The sequence below is a fragment of the Panthera uncia genome, assembly GCF_023721935.1.
Source record: "Panthera uncia isolate 11264 chromosome C1 unlocalized genomic scaffold, Puncia_PCG_1.0 HiC_scaffold_4, whole genome shotgun sequence".
Classification (NCBI taxonomy): domain Eukaryota; kingdom Metazoa; phylum Chordata; class Mammalia; order Carnivora; family Felidae; genus Panthera; species Panthera uncia.
The window spans coordinates 51,570,085-51,584,351 of NW_026057585.1; the positions used below are offsets into that span (position 1 = coordinate 51,570,085).

The 14,267-nt window shown below is 35.6% G+C and overlaps 1 protein-coding gene across 4 annotated transcripts in view; it reads right to left on the bottom strand.

Annotated features, from left to right (window-relative positions):
- Nucleotides 1–14,267, bottom strand: part of LEPR (leptin receptor) — a 199,829-nt gene that overhangs the window by 32,346 nt on the left and 153,216 nt on the right. For all 4 annotated transcript variants that reach the window (XM_049617047.1, XM_049617045.1, XM_049617046.1 and 1 more), the window contains 7 exons: nt 9,324–9,614; nt 9,049–9,166; nt 6,159–6,358; nt 4,202–4,350; nt 2,755–2,914; nt 2,553–2,635; nt 1,166–1,382 (listed from right to left, as the gene is read on the bottom strand). In XM_049617047.1, the coding sequence (XP_049473004.1) occupies nt 1,166–1,382; nt 2,553–2,635; nt 2,755–2,914; nt 4,202–4,350; nt 6,159–6,358; nt 9,049–9,166; nt 9,324–9,614 (1,218 nt within the window). The remainder of the gene's footprint in view (nt 1–1,165; nt 1,383–2,552; nt 2,636–2,754; nt 2,915–4,201; nt 4,351–6,158; nt 6,359–9,048; nt 9,167–9,323; nt 9,615–14,267) is intronic.

Below are 14,267 nucleotides of genomic sequence, written 5' to 3' on the forward strand. Positions count from 1 at the left end.
CTGAGAACAAACTGAGGGTTGATGGGGGGTGGGAGGGAGGACAGGGTGGGTGATGGGTATTGAGGAGGGCAACTTTTGGGATGAGCACTGGGTGTTGTATGGAAACCAATTTGACAGTAAATTTCATATATTAAAAAATAAAAAAATTAAAAATAAAAAAAATTAAAAAGTTACACTTTGAATATGTAATGCAGATTGGAAACTCCTATTAAAGGCAGTTCTCAATTCTCTAATCAAATATATCAAAATTAATTAAAGAAGGTTCATCACTTTTTTTAAAAGTGTATTTATTTATTTTGAGAGAGAGCATGGAAGAGGAGCAGAGAGAGAGGAAGAGAGAGAGAATCCCAGGCCCCATGCTGTCAGAGTGGAGCCTGATATAGGGCTTGAACTCATGAACTGTGAGCCAAAACAAAGAGTTGGATGCTTAACTGACTGAGCCACCACAGAGCCCCAGTTCATCACTTGTATTAAATGAAGAACAGGGGTGCCTGGGTGGCTCAGTCGGTTAAGCGGCCGACTTTGGCTCAGGTCGTGATCTCACGGTCCGTGAGTTCGAGCCCCGCGTTGGGCTCTGTGCTGACAGCTCAGAGCCTGGAGCCTGTTTCAGATTCTGTGTCTCCCTCTCTCTGACCCCCCCCCCCATTCATGCTCTGTCTCTCTCTGTCTCAAAAATAAATAAAAATGTTAAAAAAATTTTTTTTAATGAAGAACAGATTAATTTTCCAGTCTGAACAATTACTTGCATCCATATGTCATACTATTACATATGTATGTAATAAATATAATACACACATGTACCTGTACTTACTTTTACACACACACACACACACACACACACACACACAGGCAGGGAGAGAGAGATTAATTCACGTACAACTTGCATTGATCCAAAAGGTTTAGGTATTAGATTTACTAGAATATTCTCATTTATCATAATATTATTTCAACATGGTTCTACCACATGAAAACCCAAGGACCATATTATATAACCAGGGTACAACCTGCTTTGCTGTTTTTCAGAAAAGAAGAAATTAAAGACAGGAGACAGACTTACAGATTCAGGGAACTGCAGGCTTCTTGGAAGATCATTTAGAATGGGAGGAGTTTGTAAAAAGTAAATATTGAAAGGGGCACAGGTTTACCACCCTGTACCCTTTCTTACCTTTGCTCATAGGCCATGAGAATGTTAAATTAAAATTCACAAAAGAAGCACCAATTGAATTGACGGCCAGAACTGTAACAGAATGTGCTTGCTCTGTCCACAAGAAAGTGAATTGAGTATGATTTCCCACATCTTCTGACCATGTTCCATTGCGGGAAGTATGATGTTTTACCACATATTTTCTTACACTACACAATGAGTCATTTTTCATCAGAGGCTGTAGTAAACATGAAAATTGATTAGTTTAAGGGCTCCCGTGCTTTTTATATCAACCAAGCTCATGAACTCTTCTTATACGTTTCCCACTGGGAGGCAGGGGCAGACCAGGGCAAGCCCTGTCTAGTTCAAGGCTGAAGTATGGGGAGGTGAGGTAGGAGAGGGCTGGTGTCTGACAGAGACACAATGAAGTCATCGGGATGGGTATACAGCACAGGAAACTTATTTTTTTCCTTAAGACTCAGGGAATAAATCATTTAAGTATAATTAATTATGATACAATTAGGACACTTTTCTACTGAGAAGTTTCACACTAATTTTAGAGAAAAGAAAGACCGGCAGAGAGTCAAGAGTTTCCTCATCTGAAAAACCAACAACGACTAACCATCTGGTTCTGTAAAGCAACAAGAAAGAGCTGAAAAGATATTAATCATCATTTATGTTAACCCCAGTGTCATTTGTTATCTCTTCTTCTCTTAATCGTTGCTAATTCAAGTACTGGAGGCTATCAGAACCATGTATACAGCATCCCAGAATTTCTGCCCGATCATTAAAAAAAAAATCATACCAGATCACTGATGATTCCATGTAAAATACATATCTAGTCCAATTCTGTTCTTCCATTCTACAGAGCATTAACAATATACCCCACTTCCTCCATTACTGCCACCTGTTTCAAATAAGATTCAGTGCTGCCAATGCTTTACAAGCCCATCAAAAACGACTCTATACAGTCGACTGGAAGTGTCTCTCCATATATTTTTTTTTGTCATCGAGATTCCTCAAAATCAGAAATAACAGAAAAAAAAAATAAACACAAACACATACACATGTATGCCTGCGGGGTGTGGAACAATCTGGGTAGGTGGGGAGTAGAATTTTATCAGATATCATCTAGTCCAGCTCTACATTTATACAGATGAGAAAACTGAGGCTGAAGCATCTAAGCAACTTTGCCAAAATAATGCTGACCTAGCTGTAATATACTCAGCTGAGAATAGAATGAAGTTCCCTAACTCCATGCCAGCCCATTGTAGCTCTCTGCAATCACATCTCAAAACTGAAATGAAATACTGGACTGCAGAGCCTAAAAAATGACAGGATTATGAACAATGAAGTCTTTCATAAGTATAAAAATAAAATTTAAGAGTAATATAAAAAGCAGGAATACCTTCCAAAGTAAAGTAACATTTCTCTCCTTTTTAGTGGTGTCTTCATTAATTATTCTCCAAACTTCAGGTCCTCTGGTAGGAACTGCAGAAGGACAAGGAGCCCAAGTTGTACATGTGCTCTCAGAAGGAATAGTTTTTAGTCCTATTGGAAACGCACATCCTGATGCATTTTTAAGACACATTTACAAAATCTCTACAGACCTTTTATATCTGTGACAACTGTGTAGGCTGGACTACTCCAATTGCTCCAATATCCCAGCCCATCCAGCCTCTTACAGCGCATCTGAACAGCATAGACAGCACACAGATCTGGCACCAGGACGCTGGCAGAATTGGATTTTGCATCATGCACCTCATACATCTGTAAAATAAACTCAAGCATTAGAGTAATCATTACCAACACCTATGTAGCTAAAGGGCCCTGAAGTGCATTCTATTTAAAACCTTAATACTATTCCAAAATTAACAGAGGGCTGACTTTGTGTTTTCTGGCTATAGAAATATGTGACTTGGATCTTGAGCTCCTTCAAGTGAAGGATTATCTTAGTCATCTGTGGTCTCCTTCTCAGGCCAAGATTTGGACTGACCTACTTGCAACCTCACTCTCAGCTGTTCTCAACTCTATTACTAATTTCTGTCCACTAATCCTCTACCCACAGAAATTCTTAATAATTTTAACTGAGTGGTTACATAGTGATATCTCTGATAGTCTCTTCAATAAGATGGTAAACTGTCACATTCCTTTCTGCTAAAATCATGATGATCTAAAGGCATAATTAGGGTTCCTAATATTCCTGGGTCTTTGCCGGCTGCCATCTGAAAACTGACGTGGCCTGTCACCATATGCACACTTGCCACTATGGGTGTGGTTTTAATTGTTTGGTAAAAGCAGCTTCTTCCAAAATGTGTCCCTTTGAATATAAGTGTACTAAAGAATATTAGATGTTAAAGGAAAAAGAGTTCCTTGGTAAATTGAGTTTGAGAAACAGAGAATAAAATAAAGTCACAAATATTACTTTGATGCAGGACCTATCTAAACCTTTAATATGTAACCCAGTGCAGTTCTGTACTAGGAACACACAGTGATACAGGGGTTCCTACATTTATTCATCCATGCAATCTTTTTTCAAGGAATAGTTCAATATTCTGTCAAACTCATTTTGGGAAATGATGGGTTACAGGAAATGTCATAACTTTAAAGGTTTAGACCTAGGGGTGCCTGGGTGGCTCAGTCAGTTAAGTGCCCAACTTCAGCTCAGGTCATGATCACATGGTTCATGAGTTTGAGCCCTACATTGGGCTCTCTGCTGCCAGCGCAGAGCCTGCTTCAGATCCTCTGCCCCTTCTCTCTCTCTCTGCCCTTCCCCCACTCATTCTCTCTCTGTCTCTGTCTCTCTATCTCTATCTCTCTCAAAAATAAACATGAAAACAATTCTTTTAAAAAGAATTTAAACCTATAGAAACATCTACTTTATAGAAATATCTTTTTTAAACCTATAGAAATATCTACTTAACAAAAACAGCTACAGAATACAGGAAGATGTACATTTGTGCCAATAAAATAAATCTTATGCAATAAAATCCTTAAACACTTATAAGAAATAACATTTAGTGAGGCAAGCTGAAGACATTTCTAGGTAAAATGTACCTTCCACTGTACTTCTTTCCCACTTAAGCCGTAGCGAATCTGGAATTTAAGATTATTCTCTGGAAAGACTGGCTTTTCCCAAGATATTTTCAATAATCCAATTTTTACAGTAATTTCCACTTTCACACTGGATGGAGGCAGTGGTTTCACTAGAAAATTTAAAAATAGTACTGTATAACAGTAACTTAAACAGTGAGAATATTTTTAAAACATTATCATGATGTTATAATCTTTTATACTCTATAAAGCAGTATCTCCTCAAAGGAGATTAAAAAAAAAAATAGTACAAGTCAATGTGCAAACTCAGCATATTTGGGAACTAAAAGTCCCAACATCCCAGCACAGTAGTATGAACTCTGAAGCTCTGCACTTATAATACCTTAAGACTGTTGATGACCAAAACATCTAAACCTTTTCATTTCTAATGTTTTTCATGCTTATCCAATTCTTCATATATGAAGAAGACATTCTTGACCAACAGTAAGATGACATACATTTCAACTCCTGAAAAGTTAATTCTTCCTCAGAAAAGGAAGTATGAATATGTGAGAGATGCTAAGACATTCAATCTGTGATCTTACTTGACTGAATCATATGGATATCATATGGATATATTCCATGAATATCTAGTTTGCAGAAAGGATACTTTAAAGTACAAGAGTTTGCATGATCCCTACAACATGCACAGTGAGGAGGAAGGAGAAGCTTTCCACATTTTATGGGTGATAAACTAGTCACAGGGCACTTACATGTCTAGCCCATGTTTACAAAGCTAGTAACACATGGAACTGGCATTTGGATCCTAAAGTTGAATCTCCACCTTGTTTTCTAGTACTAAGTAGGCAGTATAAGCCTAACTTAAACTCCTAATTTTAGTACTGAAAAGAATAACATCAAAGGTTGTTCTGATAACATATAGAACTGAATTCATAGTGTCATATATTACATGTGAAGTTATTAATGTGCGTGTTTGTGGGGTAGAGAGTGGTAGGAGGGTTCCATGCTATTCCAAGATACGTAGTACCAGAGAAGTACTCCTTATAGTAAAATCCCTTTAAGTGGAACAAAACTAAATAGTATGTGTGTATGCATGTGCGTGTGTGTGCACATGCGCGCACGTGGGGGAGGAAATCAATTAATTGGGACTCTATGGTAATACAAAAAACCCTAAATATTATGATTTTATCATACATTTAACAAAATATAGGTTTTAATTCAGATGTGTACTAATTATTTGAAAATATAACGAATCAAATACTGATTTTTGGCATAATTTCCCAACAAAATAGTATATAGGACCAAAGATATTCTTTTACCTCTATTGCATAATCATAAATAGGTCATTTCTCAAAGATTTTGCAGCAATATTGGAGGGATATATTATACTTTTCAATATATTCTTTCAATATATTCTTAATCCTTTGAAATCAGTGGATCTTTTTTAAGCGTATTTAAAAATGTCATGATGGATATCTTCTTTATCTATTTTTTTCTTGTTCAGTGTAGTCATTTTGAATCTCTCGGTAGCCTACACAGCCTCACAAATTAAACTCTCTGGTTATGACTACTCAGATTACAAAATCCATCACAATACCCAAATTAAATTTCTAAATTAAAAACACCAAATGTTTTCATAAGTACATTGGGAGAAAAACAAAGCAGTGCATTATTTACAATAATATTACTGCTACATTTTATTACGAATGACCAATATAACTTATCAAATTATATGCTGAAAGTATTCCTATTACAAAAACATTCTGCTATAAGTAACTTAAAAAAATAAAAACAGTAAAACTTTTTAAGGTTGATTGTCTTTTCAATTCCACTATAAACACACAAAATTTTGTTTAAAAATAGTGTTATCTGAAAATGGTAAAACACAACAATTACCATGAATCAACCTGAATCCAAATCTGCTAATAAAAATGAAGACACACAACACAGTTTGACATACCCACAGAATCAGGAACAACACACGTTGGTGGAGAGTCAAGTGAACCCAAAGAGTGATTGATTCTAATCCACATTGTATAGCCGGACAATAGAAAGATTGGCTGAAATACGCATTCATAAAAACCATCTCTCTGCAAATGGCAATCTTTAGATTCAGATATGGGATGAATAGATGGAACATCAGAGCAGTAAAGGCTGCTCCTTAAAAGATACGAGAACACTCAGTTAATATACAACATTGATGAAAACGGTAAGATATATGCAAGAACGCCATAGATTTTATTCCACTTAAAATAGATGTTCTTATTGGAAATGCATTTTTGATTTCCCCACTGTATCACAATTTTATGTATTTCCATAAAAATGACAACAAACCTTATTAAATATTTTATTAGATACTAAGTGGAAATGCAAATAAAATAATTGGTATTCCTTCTCTACGGATCCAAGTAGAGGTAGAACCTACGACTCTGAAGTTAAGTTAATATTATATTTAAGTGATTATCATTTTAAAAGTATGGATCACAAGTAGTATTGGAGCATTCCTGAGATGGGAAGGAAGATAAATCCCTTACACTTTAAATATGGATTAAATTCCACCAGAAACTGAAGACATAACTTATGATAGTAAATTATAGCTTAATTGACAATGTCCTAGTATTTTCCAGTTCGGAGCATTACAATGAAAACAATACCAATCTTTGATTTATATCTGAATCATATAGTTAAATATATAATGCATTTTCTCGGAGAAGAAAATTAAGAAAGCAATTTTTATAACTGTGTCCCAGTCAACACTCTACCTCAGAACATATGAAGCATTTTTCCTTTTCTTTGAAACAGCCCTTCTGCCACTATTTGCTCTGAACATGGTATTTAAGTGGTTAAATTAGCATTTTCTATTTCCATAAAAATGGAGTAAGGAGGTTACAAGAAAATGAGAAACCTATATTCTTATGTTTCTCGGTCTATTTTTTGTGACATTTTCCTGCCTATCTCCTCAAAATTACAATCATTGGGGTGTCTGTGTGTGAATGAGTGCTAGTGGGGAGAGGGGAGAGATGAGAACAAGGCATGGGGAGTCATCTGTGGTAAAAAGAACCGTGACCATGTACAGAAACACAGTAATGCTCCATTTGGAATGCAAAGGTTATATCTTTGTCATCATGACAGCAATAGCCATTTACTGAGTATCTACCAGGAGAAATTCTATCACTTAACTATAATTAAATGGAATTTATTATTAATTCTCACAGAAACCTTGTAAGTCCTATTATTCACTCCATTTTACAGACAAGGAAATCGAGGCTTAGAGAGATTTAAAAAACTCGCCACAGTACATGCAGGAGTTTCATACTCTTCTGTAAATATTAGCGATTTAATTGAGGTACAGAGCTTATGTGATGATCATCCACAAACACCTTTTTTAATGTGAAAATGTTATGGAAGGAACGTAAAGACAGATTATAAAAGTAAAATGGCATCCCATGAACATTCTATTGATTTTAAAATGCTACTATCAAGTAAGATGAAGCCAGCTATTATTCCCATGTAAGAAATGTAGAAATTGCCCCATTTTTCTACCACTACATAAGAATAGACTGGTCATGGGGTGCCTGGGTGGCTCAGTCGGTTGAGCGCCCGACTTTGGCTCAGGTCATGATCTCCCGGTACATGAGTCTGAGCCCCATGTCTGGCTCTGTGCTGACAGCTCAGAGCCTGGAGCCTGTTTCAGATTCCTTGTCTCCCTGTCTCTCTGCTCCTCCCCTGCTCACACTCTGTCTCTCTCTCCCAAAAATATAAAACATTACAAAAAAATTTTTTTTAAAGAATAGACTAGTCACTTTAGGGACAGAATTCAGATCACAGTATTTGAGGAAGGGGATTTGTTTTTCTCGTAGAAAATTTAGATTTTAAGAATAAATGAGTGGGGCGCCTGGGTGGCTCAGTTGGCTAAGCGTCTGACTTCAGCTCAGGTCATGATCTCACAGTTCGTGAGTTCAAGCCCCGTGTCAAGCTCTGTGCTGACAGCTCAGAGCCTGGAGCCTGCTTCGGATTCTGTCTCTCTCACTCTCACACTCTCTCTCTCTCTCTCTCTCTCTCTCTCTGCCCCTCCCCGGCTCATGCTCTCTCTCTGTCTCAAAAATAAAAATAAAAACATTAAAAAAAAAAAGAATAAATGAGGACAAGGGATACAAACTGGAAGGCCCCAGTATGAACACAAATTGAGACAGCGTGTTTGAGAGCAGTATATATCACTGAAAACTACTAAGAGAGATTATAAAAATAAAAATGTATCTACCTCCTCCTAATCAAGAGTTCTATTACTTCAGATGATACTACAGGAAGATGATGTCTTGGAATCATTTCAAAACAGGGAAGCACAAAAATAAACAAGCATAAATTACTCTTTATCATAACACTTCACTCCTTATTAAGCATTTCTTTCCTAATCTTTCCTACTTCTGAAAGCATTCATATTATCTCTTAGAATCTTTGTGCAACAACCTCTGACTTTTTTCCAATATATTTATCTTTAGCAAATGATACTGGACCTCTATAATCATGGATATTCTCCTCTGGCCAGTTCTCTAAGTCAAACTAAAATGTACAGAAGCCAATTCTTCCTGGATTTCATTCAATAATTAAAAGGCAATTATGGAAAATTAATTGATTATCAGAAAAATAATTTAAGGTAAAAACAAGTTATATTTTTTCTATCAATGTAAATTTTTTCAAAAATCACCTAATCCCTCAACAATTTCCTAAGTATATAGTACCTTCCTCTATTAGGAAGAATGTCTACTAGCCTACTGTTCTGATGATATTTCTATAAAAAGTTTTATCTCACCATATCCACAGAATAATAACACAGCAAAAATAATACATACCTATGATACCTCAACTGCAAAGTACTTCCCACGAGTGATTGGATTGCATTGGTTGACCATCTGCAAGTCATTTGAGTTAAGTACCCATCAGTTTCACATGATATATTGATATTGACATCTATTTAAAACACATTAAAATATTAATACAAAGCAAAATCACCACAAATTTTTTAATGAAAATAAAATTTCCTTACATTATCAATGGGACTCTAATATAGGGTCCATAATAAAAATCTGTCTGTGGAAGGAAATGAAGAGAAGTTCAGTATTCTTACCAATCACATATAATTCAGCATAGCGATGGTGGCATTCATGCTCGTTGCAGCAGTATATTGCATCGTAGGTAAACTTCCCACGAGGTTTGGTTGCCTTCAAACTGCGAAAAGTAACTTTGCTAACATGGTCACCCATGACATGATACTGGCTTTGAGGAATTTTCTCAGCTAAATTCATCCACCAAATAATCTTTTTTGAGGAAACAATCTTGTTTTCATTTTTATAAATGCAGTGAAAAGAAACGTTAGACCCGACACTTGTCAGAATTTTAGGTGGAAAGTATATGACATCTGCAATAAGAGAAGAAAGGGAGGATATCAGATGAAGAACAAAAACATCCTGTATGGAATTTATGCTACATAGAGAAGATTCACAATGCAATCAGGATCACACTGCCAAAAATAAAATGAGTGCACTAAGAGACTGTATAACTTGTACTGCCTGCTTACATAAAATTCTGTAGTATCCAGGCATTCCCATTTCCAAATGACTTGAACTTCCAAAAATGTCTCAGTATTTTCTTTTAAAAAATTTTTTTAATGTTTTATTTATTTTTGACAAAGAGAGAGAGAGAGAGAGAGAGAGCATGAGTGGGGGAGAGCCAGAGAGACAGGGAGACACAGAATCTGAAGCAGGTTCCAGGCTCTGAGCTGTCAGCACAGAGCCCAACGTGGGGCTTGAACTTATGGACTGTGAGATCTTGACTTGAGCCAAAGTTGGACACTCAACCAACTGAGCCACCCAGGCGCCCCTGTCTCAGTATTTTCTAAACATAGAAACTTATTACAAAGTGTATTTAGTGAGTAATTGCCACTTGCTAATTGACAGGCAGAAAATCAATTTAAATGAAATATAACCTAATTCCACAATGACATGTTTTCATCAGACTGTGACTTATGAATCAGTGAAACCTAGGCTGAGTTCTTGAATCAAATCACTGTAAAGGCAAAATTCTGAAGAATAAATGGTGGTTGCTATTGTCTCATTTGGATATATGAAAATTTCAATCAGCAGGTAAAGCTGAAAAATAAGCTTTAAATAAGAGAACTGGTTAGGGAGTTCTCTGGGTGGGCACCTGGGTGGCTAAGTTGGTTATGCATCCAGCTTTGGCTCAGGTCATGATCTCATGGTTTGTGAGTTCGGGCCCCACATCTGACTCTATGCTGACAGCTCAGAGCCTGGAGCCTGCTTCAGATTCTGTGTCTCCGTCTTTCTCTCTCTCTCTCTCTCTTTCTCTCTCTCTCTCTCTCTGCACCTCCCCTGCTCGCTCGCTCTCTGTCTCTCACTCTCAAAAATAAATAAACATTAAAAAATATATAAATAAATAAAGAAAGAGAACTAGTTAGGGAATGTAAAATCAACAATGCCCCAATGCACCAAAACAGGTAAACCTTAAATACTGGTCTGTAAAGTTTTAAAGTTATTTAATGCCAGTATGCTGTGGTTAAGGATAAGAGGAACCAATATTTTTCTAAAATATTATTTGTTAATGGCTCTACACTATTCCATACTACTTTTTTGGTCCCCTATTGTTGGAAACAATATATTTTTATTTTTAATAAAATAATCTATTGTTTACATAATGTTTATATATTTTTATTTTTAATAAAAGAATCTATTATTTAATAAAACAATCTATATTTTTAATTAGAAACAATAAAAGTGATTGTTTACATAATAAGAAATCATTTCTGCCACAGTGCATTACAAAAACAGTATATTTCAGTTGTACAATTCACAATAAGACATTTTCTTCTGAGAGAATATGAATATGTTTCTATACATATCATCTGGATTACCCCCCAAAACAAAAACGAAAACCTTCATTGATTTTTATTATTTTATATCATCTGGATTACCCCACAAAAACAAAAATGAAAAACTTCATTGATTTTTATATTTAAGTTTTTTCTTTTTTGCAATAGCAGGCTAAACTCCATGGCCTTTGTATTTAGAATCCATACAAAACATTTGTATTTTGTACGTTTGCAGTCAAGCATAAACAAGAAAAAAATTAGTAGCATGAAATCACTAGACAGAAGACAGTCCATTAGATTTTTAACCCTAGCCTAGGATGGCACTCAAGCTTCGTTAGTACATTACTTACTGCACGCAAGTACCTAGCACAGATCTGAAAAATCATTAACCTATTTTCAATATGCTCCACATGTCATTACTGAATGGCTTCAAAACTTTAAGAGTAATTTATTTTTTTAAAGAGTACACATTAGATTTCAAAAGCTAAGCTGAATCTTTTATGTTTAAAGATAATGAAAAACTCAAAACCATTTCACTTCAAAATTGAATACCTCAGTAAGGCTTAATCAAGAAATGCAGTTAAAGTCATAGTATTTTGGCATGATTAAATACTAAGATATTAGCTTACAAAAAAGAAAAGCAGGTTATTAAAAACCTGATGATGTGTAAAGTTTACACTGAATATACAGAAATTGATATGAAGTAAATGAATATTTAATTTTTAAAATAATAAAAATATATATTTTATTCTCATGTAAGATACTCCACAACATTTAATTTGTAAAACGAGAAAATAATAATTTTCTTCTGATGACCAGGTACCAATACTTTTGTAAGGTCTAAAATAATGAATTTCATTAAAAGAGGAAAATCTTTTGATAAATATTAGTGAATTACCTACATGAACATAAATCATGAATCAAAACATTTTAGTTAAAGTTATTTTACAATGTGTTTATTATAGCTCCAGAAAACAGATTTTTAAATTTTCAAAGCAGACTTCCTATTTTCCTTTGAGGGGAAAATATTTTCTCTAGCACATTATACGCACTGCCAAGTATGAAATGAAGAAATTATGTTTCTCCTCTTCTTCGGCAGCACAAGAATGTAATTAAGAAAGGTACTACAAGAAGTGAGCACTTCTAAACTTGTTTTAAGTGTGTGGCGTAACTCAACTGCAACATTGTTAGCCTCCCTCAAAGTCCAAGGTCTCGCAATAGCTACAAAGAAAGAACCTAGCCAATTCATTTTCAAAAAATCTGTAAGAATTCCTTGATTAGAAATGGTCAATGCTTCATTAACTGTGTACTTGGTAGGTACAGCTTTAATAAATCAATGACTACAAAATAGTAACTATAAAGGTACTGATAATTAGCATTCTGTTTGCTCTGGCAACAATACATCAGACAACCTCTGTTAAAAAAAGAAAAATCAATAAAATTCAAAGTGTTTGGAAATGATAAAGCAGGTATGCTAATTCACTCATGCTAAATAAGTTAATGCCTCAAACTTACAGAATACTTCTGTTTGGTGGGTGTCATTGTAGCACCTAGCAGTGAGAAACAGAAGATAATCTAATAATATTAAATACCTAGATTTAAGGGAGAAGGATCCAAATCCTTTACATAAGAATAGGAAGCTCCCGAGTTTGGAGAAACATACTTCACTGCTGCACAGCACTCAAGAACAAGCCTCAAGTGCAGTAAGCACTGTGGGGCGTGGAAAGTGCTGTGAAGGTAAACAGCAAAACTAAAACTTGAACAACCTAATCAACACTGAAACCTCGTTTATCAGGAACCATGAAGGAAATGAGAGGTCCCACTAAAATGCTCGATGTAAGTTTACTGCTTATTAGTTCCCAGTATCAATGTTTAGTGACACCAGAAATCTTGCATAAATATACATCATGCACTTAATCACTGTATTAGTGTGTACAAACATGAGCGCTGGGATTGGCCTGCCAGCTCTAGATTGTGCCAACTTTTACAAGTTACTTAACCTCTCTAAATCTCGACTGCTCTGTTTGTAAAAAGGGAGTATCAGGGAGACAGGTGAATACCCTATCTCACAGGGCATCAAAAGGATAAAATGATAATACATGTAAAGCACTTAGAGCAGTGCTTGAAACACAGGAAGTACCCTGTAACTGTCATTACTATGATTATTATTATTATTATTCAGTAGGGAAGTATGAACCTAATGGTACCTTTGATTTATGATTCAGCACCCATCATTACATCATTACAGAAGATGATACTGTAACACAGAAATGTGCTTGGGAGCTACTGAAGTGTGTAGGCTTTTCTCCCCACTCTTGGTGTCCCTAGTCTACTTTCTATTTGGCAAGTTTCTATCTTTCCCTTAATATTTACCTGGTACCACTCACTGGCAACTAAGCCATCCAAGTCTGTTAAACTAGTAAGCTACTTTTACACTTATTGCTAAATCAACAAATTCTGCCCATTGGGGCAGCTGTTTACTCACTGTCTGGCTTTATTTTTAACTTATTTTCACACATTTCTGTTTGGGATGTCTAAAGTCACTAGAGGGATACACCTGTGGTGAATAAGTAAAAGGATAGGTGTTAATTGTAATACTGTTAGAGACTGTACAAGCAAATAAATTGGTAAAGTTTCTTCTCAACAAAACATATCTTTATTACTGTCAGGTACACAAAACACTAAATATATGCAGAGGGAAGGGCATATATATGCCTATGTGTGTGTTTTATAATACATATTAATAAATCTTATTTATATTATGCACAAAAGCATAAGAATATGGTCCAACATATTCAGAAACCAAGCAAATTTAATCCTGCACATAATGACCATGAACTAAGAAAGTAATAGTAGTATGAAAGGATTTTGCACAATGTAAAACAGAACTAAGCCTATGTCCATCCAAAGGTCTAAAAAACCTGACCTGAACAATCTAAAACAAAATCTTACATGAAATATAACACAAATAACTATCACATCATAATCGATCAAAATGTTCATCTTAGGGGCGCCTAGGCGGCTCAGTCAGTTAAGCATCTGACTTAGGCTCAGGTCATGATCTGACGGTTCATGGGTTTGACATGAACTGTGCTGACAGTGGGGAGCCTGGAACCTTCTTCAGACTCTGCGTCTCCCTCCCTCTGCCCCTCCCCTGCTCTCACTCTGTCTTTCTCTCTCATAAAT